This window comes from Canis aureus, chromosome 27 (genome assembly GCF_053574225.1).
Source record: "Canis aureus isolate CA01 chromosome 27, VMU_Caureus_v.1.0, whole genome shotgun sequence".
Classification (NCBI taxonomy): domain Eukaryota; kingdom Metazoa; phylum Chordata; class Mammalia; order Carnivora; family Canidae; genus Canis; species Canis aureus.
In genome coordinates, this window is record NC_135637.1 from 34678067 (window position 1) to 34697034 (window position 18968).

An 18968-nucleotide genomic window follows, 5' to 3' on the forward strand; every position below is an offset into this window, starting at 1 on the left:
TGAAGAACTTGCCTCCTTCCCAGGTTTTCAGCCAGCACCTCCCTGTCCCCACTCCCTGCCCACCCGAGGTTGTAGCTTCACTGCTGCCTCCATACTCAGCCTCCTCCTACTCTCTAGTCCAGAGTCTGCAACCCATGTCCTCACTGAAGGCTGCCCTCAGGGCCACATCCACCTGCACCTCCAGAGGTAGGGTCATTTCTAGTTTTCTCTTCAGACTCAGAAACTTCTGGTAGTTTCCAGACTATTCACTTCACAGGATCTCGTCTCTGTGCCTTTGCTGACACTCCCGTTCCTGGAATGCTTCTCCCACTCCCCAAAAGTTCTCATCTGTTAGGTAGCTAGGGGCTCACCTCCTCCAGAAAGTCTTCCCAGAAGCCCATTCCCATTGGGAACCCCTGATCCCAGAGTCTGGTCCTACTCTCCTGGCCATTGTTTAGACATTAGGCTCAGCCAGAACAGTGCTTCTCTCTCTCTCTCTCTCTTTTTTTAAAGATTTTTAATTTATTCATGAAAGAGAGAGAGAGAAAGGCAGAGACGCAGGCAGAGGGAGAAGCACGCTCCATGCCAGGAGCCCGACCTGGGACTCGATCGCGATCGCGGGTCTCCAGAATCACGCCCTGGGCCGAAGGCGGCGCCAAACCGCAGAGCCACCGGGGCTGCCCCAGTGCTTCTCTTTCATTTACTTTCTTCCTTTCCTGTACCCCCTTTTAACCACGAGCCATCCCTAGTCACATCTTCCCCCCCCCCCCCGTAACGCCCCATAAACATCAGTGTAGGACATCCCGATTTTTATCTACCAGGAGGCTCTGCTGGCTGGAACCTCTGGACACGGCAATTACAGGTGAGCCTCGGAGGACAAGATCCTCTTGCAGGTGAGGCGTAGAAAAATGAATGCTAAGAGCCTCCCGGCGTACTGCTGGGTCCAGCCTTTGGGAATGGGAATTGGATTTATTCCAGAGTCTCGGTAAACAGGAATACCCTTTAACGCTGACAGGGTCCAATCTCTTCTCCCCAACACCCAGCAGAGGGCAGGCGATCAGCAGAGGCTCCTGGAGCTAAAGGGATCGCGAGGGAGGGCGGGAACGAGTGAGTGAGGGAATGAATGAGAGAATGAGTGAGCGAGCGGTAATGAGGAGGAAAGAAATGAAGGAAGTGGATGGAAGGGATGAGTGAGGGAGGGAATTTGGGAGGGAGGAAACGAGAGAAAGAAGGAGGAAACAGGTTTACAGGGCGCGACCCTTCCCAAAAGGCATCGCTTCATTTATTCACTCATTCATTCGTTCAGCCCCGCCAGGTGCCAGAACTATGCCCGGTGCAGAGGCGCACGGTCACCCCGGCGGCCGCAGCTCTCCTGGGCTGGGCCGAGGCCAGAGCCGCATCCGCGGAAGAGTCGCCCGGGGCGGCGCCCCCCGCTCCAGCCCCCCAGCGAGGCGCCCCCGCCCCCCGCCTCCTTCCGCCCCCGCCCGGCGCCTGCGCGGCGCGGCCACGTGACTCGCCAAGGCCCCGCCCCGCGGCCGCCCGCCCGCCCCGCTCCCGCCTCCGGCGAGTGCGGCCTCGGCTTGCGGCGGCACCAGGTGAGCTGCGAGGCGCGGGCCGAGCGGGTCGGGCGGCGGGGAGCACGGGGGGCGGGCGGCGGGCGGCAGCCGAGCCCGGGCGAGCAGCTCGAGGGGCGCGAGGACGCAGGGGCGGGCGCGGGCCGCGGGCGCGGGAGTGGCGGCCTGAGGCGAGCCCGCGGCCTGACGTGGCGGGGGCGCGGCGGGCGGGACCCCCGGGTGCAGCGGGGCGGGGAGCTGGCGCTCGCCGAGATGCTGGGCCTCCCCGCGGCTGCGGGGCCTGCGGGCCTCGAGGCCCTGGGCCGGCCTGTCGCCCGCGGCGGGTCTGTCTCAGCGCGGCCTTCCCAGCCGCGACCCTCGGTGCTGTGCGCGGGCGGGTCCTGCAACAGGCGAGTGGGGCGGGGCCTGGCTGCCACCACCTGGCGTGACCTTGGACCTCGCCTGCCAGCCTCAGTTTCCTCAGCAGCCCGCAGGCTGCCGCTGAGAGGGTCCAACCTCGCCACCTGCGCGGTTTCCAGAGAGAAGCCGGAGATCGCGATGTCATTGCAGAATTTCCGCGTCCCCGGGCGTCGGGCGCGGGTTCTCCTTGCAGTCCTGGGCGGCCCGGAGTCGCGGAGTCGCCGCCGGTCGGTCGCCTGGTCGCCATCACCTTATGCCTGGAGTCCTTTTCGCGTCGGGCCTCTGTGGGGCCGGGCCTGGGCGGCAGGTTTGGCGCGCCCGATGCCCCAACTCAGCTTTCTGGAAGACTCATTCCAGAGCGCATCCGAGTTGGCACCCCAATGATGGCTCCCCATTCTGGAAATCAGTACCTACTCCGTCCTCTCCTCTTCCCAACAGTCTCTCTTCCTTTTGTTGCAGTACCTCGCTTCATGCTGCCAAGGATTGGGGTTTGCTGAGGGCGGACACTTTTGGGGCGCTTCAGAGGACTGAGGGGTGCCTGCCCAGTAAATGGTATTAAGTTGAAAATTCAAAAATACTTTTGATTCTGTCACCCATGAGTTCATAAAAAATCATTTTACGTCCTTCAGTTTGTACCTGCTTGGGACATAAAGCTTCCTTCCTGCGGCCTTCAAAAGCTTTGAACAACATGGAACGGAGGGGCCTTCCTTGTGACGAGTTGAATCAGAAATGTACGGAGCGGGAGGGAACTTAATCTAGGGAAGGACCTCGTAATAGAGTAATCCCTGTAAAATGAATAGGAGACAGAAGATGTCACCGAGTGAGCTCCCAAGAGCGTCCTTTATTTCAGCAAAATAGGCAGGGAAAGGTATTTAAAAGAAGTGTTGCATTTGACTTAATTTTTAATTTTTTTAATTTTTGTCAATTACCGAAACATAGTTGCACTATGAAATGCTATTTTTCATCTAAGTCAGCAAAGAGTGAAATGTCATGGGCAGCTCCGGTGGCGCAGCGGTTTAGCGCCGCCTGCAGTCCAGGGCCTGATCCGGGAGACCCGGGATCGAGACCCGGGATCGAGTCCCGAGTCAGGTTTCCTGCATAGAGCCTGATTCTCCCAATGCCTGTGTCTGTGCCTCTCTCTGTGTCTCTCATGAATAAATAAATAAAATCTTAAAAAACAATAAAGAAAAAGAAATGGTATTGGTCAGCTAGACAGTGGTTGGAACCAGGTTCTCATACTTTGCTGGTGGAAGAATAAATTAGTACAATCTCTATGGAGGGCAGTTTGGCAATATGCATTCAAATGACAAGTATACATTAAAATTAACATGGGCCAGCAGTTCTGTATCTAGAAAATTTTCCTCAGATAACTGCTGTATATGTGGCATAGCCACATAAATGACTTTCAGTCTGTAACTGCTAAGGCAAACAATTGGAGGAAACCCTGATGTCTGTCTGAAAGGATTGGTTAAATAACATGTGGTTATGGATACAATGGACTGTGGGAGGGATATTAAGTTTTCATATGCAAAAGTTAAGGAAGGGGGGAACTGGTGTAGATTTACAGATTTACGTTTGAATCTATAGATGCCCTCTGACAGGGAAGGTCGAATAGTAGTTTTCTTCTGGGAGAGGATCTGATTGGGGTCTAAGTGGGAGGAAAATTTAAGTCTCAGTGCCTTTCTGCGCCTTTTGAATTTGAATGTGAACATATTAAAAGATAAGTTTGAGGGTTTATTTTTTAAATATTTCATACTAACAGGAAAGTTAGTCTTATTGGATCCTAATGTTTTGTCTTTGTTTTTGTTTGTTTGTTTGTTTTAAAGGAATAAAACATTATCTTTTTCCTTCCTGGAGAAAAATCATGATCCTGAAGTCCTTTAATGTGTCTATGCTCTGTTATATTGTAACACCTGTCTAAAAACAAAAGTGGATGGCATGATTTCAAACTTTGTGTACCACATATATTCTTTAGTGTGCTCCCCCCCCCCATGGCTTTGAGTTTTCTCCATGTTGATGACTATAGCTTGAGTTCTAGTTTCCCCATTTTAACTGTTGTCTAGTACTCTTGTTGGCTTACTTTGCTGCAGAGTCCAGTCCTCTGAGGATGGACATTTTTGGTCATGGCCAATGCTTGCTTTATGAACAAGGCTGTGATGCATGGTCTTGAATGTGTTGCACTCCAAGCTATGCTCCTTCAGAGCAGGGAATTGGTTCATTTTCTTCACGTGGCCCTCGAGACCTACCTTAGTTCCTTAAATTGTGCTTGATAAATATGCTTTGCTTGCCCAAGGAGGCAGTCTTCTCCTACTGTGTTCTGTATTTGTAATAAATGTAGCTGCCATGGATCCCTTCCCAAAGGGACAGAAATGCTAATATGCAGTGGGGACCCACTGAAGATGGATGTCTGTTGGAACAGTCAGTCCCTGCTGCCAGCCTTAGAGAAAGAGGTCTTCTTGACTCCCTGGTGGTCACAGTAGTGAGGAGGAAGCTGAGACTTGGAGATAATGAGCTAAATGCTCAGAGTCATTTGGTTACAAGTGTACAAACGGCCATGGAGTTTTGCAATGTGGAGGAGATAAAGCCGTAGCTGGTGGGTAGATAGAAAAGCTTCAATGATGGAGCATGCCTGTCATGTTCTTGATACAATGACAGAGGGAGAAGTCATCAAGCTAGACCTTGACCAATATGGGGTTTTAAAGACAGGTCTAGGTAGGAGTCTGATGGTTTAGAGGATGACAGGTGTCCCTTATGGTCTAAGGGCCAGATCACAGACCTATGTAGAAGGCAGTAGAGAGCCAGTACTTGAGAAGCCAGGTGGGATACTCACTGGGCATATGGGGACCTCCTGCAGCCTAAACAGGGGAGCTGGGGAGGATGGGACACAAGGAAGGAAACCAGTTGGTAGCCAGTGCTGTGGTCTGACCCAGGGTGGTGGCCATGGAGGAATAACTGGATGGGCATCTGAGATGGGAGAGAAGGAATCAGAACTGGAGGACCTAAGCGGCACCTGGGTGGCTCAGTGGTTGAGTGTCTGCCTTTGACTCAGGTTGTGATCCCAGGATTCTGGGATCGAGTTCCGCATAAGGCTCTTTGCAGGGAGCCTGCTTCTCCCTCTGCCTATGTCTCTGCTTCTCTCTCTGTGTCTCTCATGAATAAATAAGTAAAAAAAAAAAAAAAAAAAAAAAAAAAACAGAACAAAGCTGGAGGGTCTGATAGGACACAGATATAAAAAGGAAAAAGAGATCATTGAAACCATGAGGTTTCTGACATGGAAATCGTGGCTGTATGAAAACTAGTAAGTAAACTAGACCAGTAGGGAGGGCTGCTAACTGGATTAGGCATCGAGCTAGAGGTGCATCTGGGAATATAGGGTAGATTCCTGGGGAAGAGGGGTGGGCTGGGGCAGAGTGTGTTGACTGACGGGAAGGGATCAGAAAAGATGGCATATTGCCATGGGGCAGAGTTTCAAGTTTCAAGAGATGGGGTTAGTGGGGGATATCCTTTGGCCCTGGATGTCTGTGTGTGAGCCAGTCCAGGGTATAGAGGAAGCAGTGGGTAGATGGTGAAGGTCCCAAATCCAGGAAGCACCCTGAGGGGCCACAGAGGGATGTAGAATATGTTGGATGGTGCTAGTGCTCCTGAGTCTAGTAGTGAGGACAGAGGTCTCTTTTTGCAAAGGTTTTTTTGTCTTTTTCTTTAAGTATACTCCATGCCCAGTGTGGAGCCCAGTTCGGGGCTTGAACTCTTGTCCATGAGATCAAGACCTGAGCTGAGATCAAGAGTTGGATGTGGGGGGATCCCTCGGTGGCTCAGTGGTTTGGCGCCTGCCTTCGGCCCATGGCGTGATCCTGGAGTCCCGGGATCAAGTCCCACATCGGGCTTCCTTCATGGAGCCTGCTTCTCCCTCTGCCTATGTCTCTGCCTCTATGTTTCTCATGAATAAATAAATTAAATATTTTATTTATTCATTTGAAACAGAGAGACAAGAGAAGCATGAGAGAGAGAATGAGCAGAGGGTGAAGCAGAGGGAGAAGGAGAATCAGACTCCCTACTAAGCAGGGACCTGAGATCATGACCTGAGCCAAAGGCCGATGCTTAACTCTCTGAGCCACCCAGGTGCTCACCTGGCAAGTTTTATAGTAGAATATCTGTCTGTCTGTCTGTCTGTCTCTCTCTCTCTTTAAATCTTAAGTAGGCTCCACTCTCAACATGGGGCTTGAACTCACAAGCCTGAGATTGAGTCCTGTGCTCTACCAAGTGAGTCAGCTAAGTGCTCCTTTCATTTTTTTTCTCTTAAAGATACAGTACAAGGAATTAGAGAAAAAACTAATTTAAGGGAGGGGATAGTGGAATGGCCATAGGTGGGGAAGGTAGATAGATGTTCACCTGGGTTCCCACCTGCTGGCTGGATGGCAGTGCTGTGGCTAGAGAGTGCTTAGCTTAGCCCCAGAGCACAGTGCAGGACTGCTTGCCCCCTGACTCAGAATGTACAGCCAAAGGTTTGTTTTATTGATTGGGTTTCTGAGGCTTCAACTCAAATCCTTGTGCATGTTTTGAACACATTCAATTATTACAAAGTAACCTTGAAATAAAAACCTGCTGCAGGTGATCTTGAATGCAGCAGCTCTAGTTGAAGTTACTGTGTTTGAATCTTGGCAAAAGAAGACAGGTCCTGGACCCTCTCCTGGGTCTCCTGGCCACCATTCAGGTCTGTTGTCATTTTTATGCATCCATTCCTACGTGAGGGAACCCAATTTTATTCTTTCTGTCTCTCTCTCTTTTTAAAGTAAACTCTACTTCCAGCATGGGGCTCAAACTCACAACCCAGACATAAGGAGTCACATGCTCTCCTGTCTGAGCCAGCCAGGCACTCCAGTTTTGTTCTTTCTCAATGGGAGAGAGGAAGAGTTCTTCAGAACCGGTTCTGTGCTGGTGCTTTATATTCATCATTTACCAATTTTAGATTTCCCCAACAGCAGGGTAATTTATTTCCCCTTTTTCATTTGAGGAACCTGAGAGTCATGTTGGTCATGTGGTGAGTCCATGGTAGGGCCAGGGCCGCAACCGAGATCAGTCTCCAGAATCCTTCTGTTTCCCAGAGATGCTGAAGGAGATAACATTTAATGAAGAATCTTAGAGATGAAGGGACACAGGTCATCAGGAAAGGAGCCCCCAAGTTTGGAGAAGCAGTGGGAGGGGAGAGGAAATTCGAGGGTTTAAGGCCACAGGGGAAGCACAGGCAAACTGGTGGGAGGAACAAAAGTGCCATGGACCAATCTGTGCACTATTTGGTATTGCCACCCTGGCTTATTCCCTGTCCCCTCTGTCTTGCCAGCTGACAGCCGCAGTTGTGAGGTCTGGTGTGGTGGTCAGGATGGCGGAGGAGCAGGAGTTCACCCAGCTGTGCAAGTTGCCTGTGCAGCCCTCACACCCGCATTGTGTCAACAACACCTACCGGAGTGCACAGCACTCCCAGGCCTTGCTTCGGGGGCTGCTGGCTCTCCGGGACAGTGGCATCCTCTTTGATGTTGTCCTGGTGGTGGAGGGGAGACACATTGAGGCCCATCGAATCCTATTGGCTGCATCCTGCGATTATTTCAGGTGAGTTATCTCCATATGTTCTCACAAGTAAAGTAACACAGGTAATCCTGGCTCCGCTAGGTATTTGTGTTGGTACCCACAGTGACCAGGTGGGAGGGACCAGTCAAGCTGCCAAGTCCCCTGCTCACCCCAAGCTTCTCAGACTGCTTGTTACAGTGAGTGGGACAGAGGGGTCTTCTTTTTCTTTCAGTTCTTCTGTCTCTGGGGCATGTTCTCTTTTTTCTTTTCTTTTCTTTTTCTTTTTTTTTTAAGTTTAATTATTTATTTTTAAGTAATCTCTAGCCAGCATGGGGCTAGAATTCACAACCTTGTGATCAAGAGTGGCATGCTCTTCCGACTGAGCCAGCCAGGCTCCCCACCCTCCACCCCCTGCCTTTTCCTGTGTTTTAAAAGACAGCATGTTTGACTCTACTTGTCCTATTGCATTTTATGAAATGAAATTTCTATATCTTGATATAAAACAGATTTTCTGTATACTCTGGTTTCCCCAGCATTTCATTTTGAAAATTTTCTAATCTGTGGAAGAGTTGAAAGAATAATATTACAAACACCTGAATACCAGTTGTTAGTATTTTGCCATATTTGGTTTCTCTTCACACACAAAGACACATACAGTGCCCTTTTTAAGATATTGGCAATTTATGCCTTTGTCTTTCAGTGCCCCTTGCCTCCAGTGGTGTTCTCATAATGCTGGCTAGAAGCCCACATGAACCCTGGTCAACAGGCTTCTTGCCCTTGGTGCTGAGGTCAAGGCCAAGTGGTCAGTCCCATACACACATTATCCACACAGCTGTGTGATATGTGAAGTTGTGCCTTTTTTTTTTTTTAAGATTTTATTTTATTATTTATTCATGAGAGACAGAGACAGAGAGAAAGAGAGAGAGAGAGAAAGGCAGAGACACAGGCAGGGGGAGAAGCAGGCTCCATGCAGGGAGCCCAACGTGGGACTCGATCCCCTGTCTCCAGGATCACGCCCTGGGCTGAAGGCGGCGCTAGACTGCTGAGCCACCCAGGGATCCCAAGTTGTGCCTTTTGTGCCCCTTCCCTGGCCATCTACCTTCTGACCCATACCTTCCCATCTTTTTTTTTCTTTTTTATAAGATTGCATGTTTGAGAGAGAGAGATAGTGTGCATACCAGCGCATGAGTGGGAGGAGGGGGAAGAGGGACAAGTAGGCTCCCTACTGAGTGTGGAGCCTGAGGTGGCCCAAGATCAGGACTTGCTGAAGTCAGACGTTCAGCTGACTAAACCACCCAGGCACCCCACATCTTACTTTGAGGGCCTAAGCCTCTGACCTTCCCCCATGGATTCTTTGTCCCTTAGGGTTTCTCATGGCCTCTTTCATGACCATTGGCACATTAGAAAGAATTGGTGCCACTACCCTCATTGTATCCTAGTGAGAGGAGGCTCAGGGATGAGGCCTAGGTCTCATTCCAGGTCTGATTCTGTTTCATTGTTTCATCTTCCAGTATTGGTTAGAGTTCTCAGTTTTTTGTTTTTTATTTTTAAAGATTTATTTTTAAAGATTTATTTATTTGAGAGAGAAAAGTAGTGTGCAGTGGGTGGGGTGGGTGGGGAGGAGCAGAGGGAGAGGGAAAGTGAATCTGAAGCAAACTCCACGCTCAGTGCAGAGCCTGACATGAGGCTCCATCCCATGACCCCGAGATCATGACCTGAGCCAAAACTAAGAGTTGGACACTTAACTGACTGAGCCACCAGGTGCCCCTGTTTGTTTTTAAGGTAATCTCTATTCCCAATGTGAGGCTTGAACTCATGACCCTGAGATCAAAAGTCACATACTCCACTGACTGAGCCAATCAGGCACTCCAGTTCTCATTTTTTGATTTTAGGAACTACTGAGTGAAATATTTCTTCATAAGTGTCTCCTGTTCTCCAGAAGGACTTTATAGAGAGCATGACGAGTGGTGGCCTAGGGCAGACATAGCCAGGCTTCCTTGCATCTGCTTTTGCAGTTACTCAGTAGTGCTGCTTTTCCTTCTCTGCTTTTCCTGCCCTGCCCTGTTCTCTCCCAGGCTCAGCCTCTTCCTCTGGGAAGCTCTTTCTAGTTGTCCTGTACCTTTTCCCAGCCTCTAGCTCCTCCCTGAAGGAGGCTGCTGACCCCTTAGACTGCAAAGAGCTGGAAGGCTCTGTGGATCGCTCTTGTTATGGGAGCTACCCCCTGCAGGAACCCTCCTTTGGTATGCAATCTCTGCAAGGTTTGGGGATTGACTAAACTGTTCATCTTGGGTCTTGTTTGTTTGGCTTGTAGTAATAGGTGTGTTTCATACTTTGGGCTCCTGTGGCCTTCTCCTGCTTTGCCTGTCTACTTCTCTTATGCTGGTTCCTGGCTCTCTACCCCATATATCAGGTTCTATTCTGTTCAGTCCTAGATGGGGCCTCCCTGGGTCTTACATCCCTCCCTCCATTTTCATACTGTGAATTATTAGGTAGTCAACTATATTCAGCTTAATGCCTGTGATTTTGAAAATTTGGATAAAATTGATGATTTTGTAGAAAGTACATATTGACAGAACTTGACTCGAAGTAAAAGAGAAAATTATATTCTCCACAAAAACACGAAGCCCATACAAGTCCTGTGGAGTTGTACGTTTTATGTACAGACTCTATTGCTATTTAAACTTTTTCAGAGTAGAGAAAGGAAGTCTCCACATTTTTTTAAAAGATTTTTTTTTATTTATTGAAAGAGAGAGAGAGAGAAAGCACAAGCAAGGGGATGAGCAGAGGGAGAGGGACAAGCAGACTGCGCTGAGCACCGAGCCTGATGGGTGCTGATCCCACAACCCTGAGAACATGACCTGAGCTGAAATCAAGAGTCAGATGCTTAACTGATTGAGCCATTCAGGCGGCCCTGGGTTTAAAGAGAGTTACATAACATTGGTATCCACATTGGACAGATAGGCAACACACAAAAAAACTAAACTCGTTTGTGAATGACAGTGTAAAGTCTTCAGCGAGACCTTGGTATAGAGCTCCACTCCACAGCACCACCGTCCCTGTCCCTATTGTACTGCAGAGCAGCAGACCTTAGCTCAGAGGGGCTTTATTCCATGTTAGACAATCTTACTTAACAGTTTTTTGTTTTGTTTTGTTTTTTTAATTTATGAGAGACACGGAGAGAGAGAGAGGCAGAGACACAGGCAGAGGGAGAAGCAGGTTCCATGCAGGGAGCCTGACATGGGTCTCAATCCCAGGACTCCAGGATCACTCCCTGGGCAGAAGGCAGGTGCTGAACTGCTGAGCCACCCAGGGATCCCTAACAATCTTTCTTAAAATGTGACTCACTCAAAGGAGACCTTGCCTGTAGCCCTCCACAGATCTCAGCATCCATTCCTGCAGCTAAAATACCTTTTCAATAGGTGAAAAAAAGTTGAAAGCACCACTTTAGGGGCAACTAGGTGGCTCCATGAGTTAAGTGTCTGCTCTTGGCTCAGGTCATGATCCCAGGGTCCTGTGATTGAGCCCCAAAGGGCTCCTGACTCAGTGTGGAGCCTGCTTCTTCCTCTCCCTCTTCTCCCAACTCATGCTCTGTCTCTCAAATAAATAAAAAAATCTTAAAAAAAAAGAAAGAAAGAAAGAAAGAAAGAAAGCAAGCACCACTTTACCCCTGCCCTCCCACATCATCTCCCTACCTCACCTGCCCACCCCATAGTAACTGGATTCCTAAGTTCCTCTTCATTCATACACTGTTTTTTTTTTTTTTTTTTTTTTTTTGCAAATACTGGTCCATAATTCTGAAACCCTTAAGCTCTGAAATTTGAAAGTTGTTTTGTTTTTTGTTTGTTTGTTTACTGTGTTGCTAAAACTTCATGAGTGTATTCAGGGGGTCTCCTAGAGCTGTTTTTGTTAGTAGCTTCTAGTCATTAATTTTGTTGGGGGATGGGGAAAGCTGGGTTCTCCCACATTGCCATTTTTTCCATGAGTTTTTGTTTTTGTTTTTTAAATTTTGGTACAAATCCATTAAACTATAAAACCTGCCCTAAACTGATGTGAGGCTTACTTTATTTTCCTTTACTTTTTAAAATATTTTATTTAAGAGAGAGAGCATGAGTAGGGTGAGGGCAGAGGGAGAAGTAGACCCTTGCTGAGCAGGGAGCTCAATATGGGGTTCGATCTTGGGACTCCAGGGCCATGACCTGAGCTGAAGGCAGATGCTTAACCGACTGAGCCATTCAAGTACCCCTATTTTTATCCTCCTTAGTATATGTCTTTTATATTTTGCTTTGAAAATACTAAGGAGTTTGGTTGTGAGGTATTGACCCAGACCTTGCAGGGGTGTGATATCGTACATGGCATGGGTGCTGTGCTGTGTTTTTCCAGTTGAAACCATTTGAATTTTGAAACATACTTGGCCTCCAGGATTTGGATTGGGGACTGGGGGCCTGAACAAGCTGACGTTCCCCACTGCACATCAGAGGGTGCTACTGGACATCTGGTTATGGTATCCTAGTAATAGAGATGACCCTCATTCTGCAATGTTCTGTGCTGTTCATGCCCTCTACTTTGTTGGTGGCCTGCTGTGATTTTAAACATATGATAAGATTTATCAACTTGGGACGCCTGGGTGGCTCAGTAGTTGAGCATCTGCCTTCAACTCAGGGTGTGATCCTGTGGTTTTGGGATCAAGTCCCACATGGGGCTCCCTGCATGGAGCCTGCTTCTCCCTCTGCCTCTCTCTCTCTCTCTCTGTCTCTCATAAATAAATAAATACAAAATCTTAAAAAAAAAAAAAAAGATTTACCAACTTAACTGTTTTTAAGTGTACAGCTGAGTAGTGTTAAGTGTATTCATACTGTTGTGGAAGAGAGCTCCAGAACTTTCTCATCTTGCAAAACTGAAACTGCACCCAGTAAACAGCTCCCTACACCCCTACTTCCAGCCCCGGTAACCGCCATTTCACTTTCTGTTTCTAGAATTTGACTACACTAGGAACCTTTTATAAGTGAAATCATATATGTTTGTCCTTTTGTGACTGGTTTATTTCACTTAGCATAATGTCCTCAAGGTTCATCCATGTTGTAGCATGTGTTAGAGTTTCTTTCCTCTTTAAGGTTGAACAATATCCCATTGTGTGAATAGACCACATTTTGTTAATCCATATATTTACGGATGGAGACTTCGGTTATTTCTGCTTCTTGACTATTGTGAATAATGCTGTGAACATGGATGTACAAATATTTTCTTGAGACCCTGCTTTGAGTTATTTTGGGTATGTACCCAGAAGTGGAATTGCTATGTCATATGTTAATTCTGTGTTGAATTGAGGAGGAGATCCCTGGGAGGCTCAGCCATTTAGTGCCTGTCTTCAGCCCAGGGCATGATCCTGGAATCCCAGGATTGAGTTCCACATCGGGTTCCCTGCATGGAGCCTGCTTCTCCCTCTGCCTATGTCTCTTTGCCTCTCTCTCTCTCTCTGTGTCTCTCATGAATAAATAAATAAAATCTTAAAAAAAAAAAAAAAAGAATTGAAGAATGTCCATACTGTTTTCCACAGTAACTGCCACCATTTTACATTCCCACCAGCAATGCACAAGGGTTCCATTATCTTTGTATTCTCACCAACACATGTTACTTTCTAGTTTTTTTGGTAGTGGCCATCCTAATAGGTATGAGGTATGGACATAATTTTATTTTATTTATTTTTTAAGATTTACTTATTTATTTTAGAGGGAGATTGCATGCACATGCAGGAACAGGAGGGGGAGAGGGAGAGAGAATCTCAAGCTGACTCCATGCTGAGCAGAGACCCCAATGTGGGGGTTGATCTCATGACCCTGAGATCATTACCTGAGCTGAAACCAAGAGTTGGATGCTTAACTGGCTACACCACTCAGACTCCCCTGGACATCATTTTAAAAGTTTCTTCCCCTTGAAGTTTTTATTTGCTCATAATTCCAGTGTTACAGAAAAGTAGTTAAGACTATGATAAAGAATTAAGCATCCATTTTTGGTTAAAAACAACAAAAAGAAAAGGAGTAGATATATATTTTATTTTTCTTTTGATCTTTTTTTCTCTTTTCTCTCCCTAGCTCTTATTTTGAAAGATGTCAATCCTGTAGAAAAGCTGAAAGATCAGCCTTTTTTTTTTTTGTTTTTTTTAAGATTCATCGGTTAGCATTTTGTATATTCGCTTAGGAGTAACTTGTGGATATAACAGTTTTTCTGGAAATAGTTCATTGCACTTCCAAGAAAAAAACTTTTTCTAATATACCTAAGAACATTTATAGTCATTCTACAATTCTATCTGATATTGAGTTCATATTCAGATTTTCCTAATTGTCCCCAAAATATCTTCTATCTCCTTCCTCCCCTCTCCATTCAGGATCCAGTCAAGGTCCACATGTTACATGGACACCCCAAAGAATGAGTCAAAGTACCACAGAGCACAGGAAAGCCCTGAGAGGGTGTGTGTGGACTAAATAGACCTCTAAAGAGACCCAGACGCTGGCTTGTGAGATAGAAGAGCCCATTGTGTCCATCACAGAGATGCTGGTTCTCTCTACATCAGTCTATATGTGTGATACATTCCCAATAAAAATACCAAGAGACTTTATGGGGGGTGGAGGGATTTCACAAACTGATTCTAAAGTCCAAATTTTCCAAAACAAGCAAAGGCCAGGAAATTGCTGAGAAGGTAGTGAAGGGAGACTGGCCCTATCCTATGGTAATGTGTGTTATGGAGCTATAGTAATCCAAATTGCTCCTGGTGCCTGAGATGTGGGAAGATTATTGGGAAGGTAGTGGTTTTAAACATAGACACTAGCCTGCCAGGAACTTTGGGATAAAGATGGCATTCCAAGTAGGGGAAGGTGCTGATGGGTGGCTCTCTTGAAAAACACAAAATTTCTCCTTGCCTCACATGTTGTCCAAAACAAATTTCAGGTGGAACAAATTTTGGGGTTTTTTTTTTGTTTTGTTTTGTTTTGTTTTTTGTCAAATGATCCTTTATTGAAGCGTTTTCCTATGTAGTTCTTAACTAGCTGGATATTACACTATACCGCTGTTGACATCCATGATGTCATGAGGGTGGTAGCCATCAGCATTGCAAGCCACAGACTGGACAATTCCCAGGATCTCTTTAATGGTTCCAGAGAGTGAGTTCTCTGGCTAAAGAACCCTATCTAATCTGCCAGGCAATGTTGATACTCTCATCAAAAGTGATAGTTCCACTGTGCTTAATGTTTTTCTCCTTTCTGCCTCTGGGTGGTTCCTCCAGGGGTTTGGTAATCAAGACAGAGGCAAAAGGTACCACTTCAGTCTGGGCCTGTCTGTTCTATGTTTACTTGTTTTAAATTTTGAGTAGGCTCCATGCTCAGCGTGGAGCTCAAACTCACAACCCTGAGATCAAGACCTGGACGCTTAACCAACTGAGCTACTCAGGTACCCCAGGGCCTTTCTGTTCTGAATGGTCAGTTTCACTATAATCCTAAGACCCTTCCAATCACTGGTTGCCTTGGTAGTGTCATCACTAACCTTTTTTGGAGACAGACCCAGAGAGCCAGTCTTGGGGGCCAGGGCACGGAGTTCCCCACCAGTGCACCTCACATGTAAGACTTTGATCTTGTGGGGGTCAAACTTAATTAAGCAGCATGATGGAGGCAACTGGTGTCGTATGAACCTGGATTCAGGATGACTGAAGAGAGTTACACCTCAAGTGGATTAACATTCTTTTTTTTTTTTTTTTTTAAGTAGGCTCCACGCCCAATGTGGGGCTTGAACTCAGGACTCTGAGATTGAGTCCTGTGTTCTACCAACTGAGCCAGCCAGGCACCCTGCATTAGCAATTTTAATTGTGAAAAGTAAACCAAAAATATATAGAGGAAAGCATGGGGAAATCTTTTTTTAAGATTTATGTATTTATTGGGGATCCCTGGGTGGCTCAGCGGTTTAGCGCCTGCCTTTGGCCCAGGGCGCGATCCTGGAGTCCCGAGATTGAGTCCCACATCGGCTCCTGGCATGGAGCCTGCTTCTCCCTCCTCTTGTGTCTCTGCCTCTCTCTCTCTATGTCTATCATAAATAAATAAGTAAATAAATCTTAAAAAAAGATTTATGTATTTATTTGAGAGAGCATGCACACACGCATGTGAGCAGGCTGGGGGGAAGGGCATAGAGAGGGAAAAGGGGAGAGAGAATCCTAAGCACGCTTCATACTAGACTCTGACCTGGAGCTCCATCTCACAACCCCAAGATCATGACCTGAGCCAAAACCAAGAGTCCAGTGCTCAACTGACTGAGCCACTGAGAGAAATATTTTTTAATGTTACCTCAGAGGGGGGGAAAATGTCTAAGTTTGTCATAAAACTCGCAGGCATGAAAATGAGAAATTTGTATTCAAAACAGACAAAATTGTACATGGCAGAAAGCATTGTAAAATCAAAAGATCTGAGGTAGGAAGAAAATTTCAACTCATCCACAAAAGGGCAGATTTCTTCAAAGTGACAAGAGAGAGTCTAAGAGAAAATGGACCAAGAATCTGGACTGTTCGAAAAAGAATATAGAAATGGCACTTTAAAGGGCACCTGGGGGGATCCCTGGGTGGCACAGCGGTTTGGCGCCTGCCTTTGGCCCAGGGCGCGATCCTGGAGACCCGGTATCGAATCCCACGTCGGGCTCCCGGTGCATGGAGCCTGCTTCTCCCTCTGCCTGTGTCTCTGCCTCTCTCTCTCTCTCTGTATGACTATCATAAATAAATAAAAAATATATTTAAAAAAAAAAATAAAAAAAAAAATAAAGGGCACCTGGTTGGCTCAGTTGGAAGAGCATGGGACTCTTGATCTTGGGGTTATTGAATTCATGACCACATTGGGTGTAGAACTTACTAAAAAAGAAGAAATGACACTTAAACATTTGATAAGATTACCTTCTCATTCATTACAAGGTTCCTCCTTAGATTGATAGTATGTAGGCAGTACTATCAAAGTATAGATGTATATAAACCCTGTGTCCTAGCAGTTGTTTTCATAGGAATGATCCTGACAGGCACGTAAGCAAAATGTCATGGTGGTAAGGCCCTCTATCAGGTGCAATAATGGGAGATTAGAAGTAATCCAGGTGGGGGTGCCTGAGTGCCTTGGTCAGTTGAGTGTCCGACTCTTGATTTTGGCTCAGGTCATGATCTCGGTTGTGAGATCAAGCCCCACGTCAAGCTTTGTGCTGAGCAGGGAGCCTGCTTAGGAGTCTCCCTCTTCATCTCTAAGAAAAAAAAAAAAAAAAACCCAGGTGTATTATAGCAGCGGGTTATATCAACCATGATAGTTTTTACAAGAAGAGGGAAGAGGGGCAGCCCTACATGTACCAGTAAGGAGCCATTTCCAAGATGCATTGTTAAGATGTGATGTAGAATATAAGGTACATGGACTGAACTGATGGCCTGGAGCAGAGCAGAGGAGGGAAAAATAAAATGTAAAAACAGCTACGTTGTCCTCTATGCATGGCTGTCATATTTCAGCCCTGCTGCCTCCCCTGACAACCAGCCTCTTCCCTCTGAACAACTTATTAACTGGCTCACCTGGGATGCCTCAAGGCATCTCACTGATGGTGACTCTGACCTCACTCTCTGACCCTGTTCCTCCCAAGTCCCTGTCAGCTCAGCTAACCCAGCCAAGGGCCCTGGTTCCTCCAGTGTTCTCCCAGATTCAGTCCTTCAGCATGTTCTTTCTGCCACCAGGCCCTCCCCAGGTCTGCAGGAACCCTCTTGCCTGAAAAGTCTGCTCACACCAGCCTCCTGTGTAAAATTCCCCAACAGCACTTCATAATATGCTTGGATTTCAATCCTGACTCAGTCTTGACCTGGGGAAAGCAGAGACGTGGCCCTGTCTCACCTGCTCACTTCCTCTTTGCACTGGCCTGGCTGCCTTGGGTACTGAACTCATCCCTGCCCCAGAACTTGGGCTCCTGTCTCCTCCACCTGGAATGCCTTCCTCTGGCTGGTGAGGTGCCACCCACCTCCATCTCGGCCTGTCCCTGCTCCTCATCACTCTCCAGCTGCTCCCCTCTCCTAGCCGGGTGCTCCTAGGTTAGATGCCCTGTTGTGCTTTTTCCTAGAATTTCCTCACTCAGAAGTACCTTGTTCTTGTCCTCCTTCCTAGCATCACACTCTACATAAGTAGGAATCTTACCACTTTACTTGACTGTTACTCCTCTTTTTTTTAAGATTTTATTTATTTATTCATAAGAGTGACAGAGAGAGGCAGAGACACAGGCAGAGGGAGAAGCAGGCTCCATGCAGGGAGCCTGATGCGGGACGTGATCCCGGGACACCGGGATCAGGCCCTGAGCTGAAGGCAGACGCTCAACCACTGAGCCACCCAGGCGTCCCTTGACTGTTACTCCTCTGACTCTGAATGGTACTTGGCGTTTAGTTAGGAGCTCAGTTAATATATTTGGAGTGGAGTGACTTGTGTTACATGTTTTCCTTTCATTCATTTATTCATTCATCCATTTATTCATTCCTGACATGCTCTGGGCTGCTGCTGTGATCCAGGAAGCATATAGATGGATGTACCAGAGAACAAGCCAGATGTCCTTGACTCCAAGAGGCTCACGTGCAACACCCTGCAACACATGAAACACAGATGGTGATTTCTAGGATAGCTGTCCAAACTTGGTCAGGAGCTTGTGGGCACCTTCCGTGGCAAGACTCAGTTCTCAGAACACACACCAGTGTTCTGTTGCACATCACTGCTGGGTCAGCCTGCCCCCAGCTCCCTCTCACTTTGGTGTCCTAATTGATACAGATTTGCCCGACATGGGGCTTAAACCCATGACCCTGAGATCAAGACCTGAGCTGAGATCAAGAGTTGAATGTTTAACAGACTGAGACATCCAGGTGCCCTTATGATTGATTTAGATTGATAGAACAATGCTGTTTTGTGTTTTTACTTTGCAGAGGAATGTTTGCTGGGGGATTGAAGGAGATGGAGCAGGAAGAGGTCCTGATCCACGGTGTGTCCTATAATGCCATGTGCCAAATCCTGCATTTCATTTATACCTCCGAGTTGGAGCTCAGCCTGAGCAATGTCCAGGAGACGCTGGTTGCCGCCTGCCAGCTGCAGGTGAGGCTGCCCTCGCTCGAGCAAGGCAAACCCAAACCCAGGAGGTGATCCCCAGGTGTCTGCCAGGTAGTGGCATGAGGGGGATCAGCAGGCAAGGATACCAGGTGGCAAAGGAGATTGCAGGTGGCAGAGGCTCTTGGGTGGTGCATGGCTTAGCCAACCCTGGGCACTGAAGCATAGCTGCTCCAAATGCCTCCAGGCAGGCTCCTCTGCTTTTGCTTTCTGCTCTTCTGCTGGTTCCTTTCCTTCTGCCTGGGTGTCCCCGCCCCTGAGAAGATCCTGCACATAAACATGTGGGCTGACCCCGAGGCAGGTGTGTGATGTCCTGCATGCCCCAGTG

At 47.3% G+C, this 18968-nt stretch overlaps 1 protein-coding gene across 1 annotated transcript in view; it reads left to right on the top strand.

Moving 5' to 3' along the window:
- Positions 1–1507: 1507 nt before the first annotated feature.
- The window catches only part of KLHL22 (kelch like family member 22), a 39283-nt gene continuing 21822 nt past the window's right edge, over positions 1508–18968 (top strand). Inside the window, exons 1-3 of the mRNA XM_077874642.1 lie at positions 1508–1574; positions 7291–7556; positions 18463–18628. Of these exons, the coding sequence (XP_077730768.1) occupies positions 7330–7556; positions 18463–18628 (393 nt within the window). The 5' untranslated portion in view covers positions 1508–1574; positions 7291–7329. The remainder of the gene's footprint in view (positions 1575–7290; positions 7557–18462; positions 18629–18968) is intronic.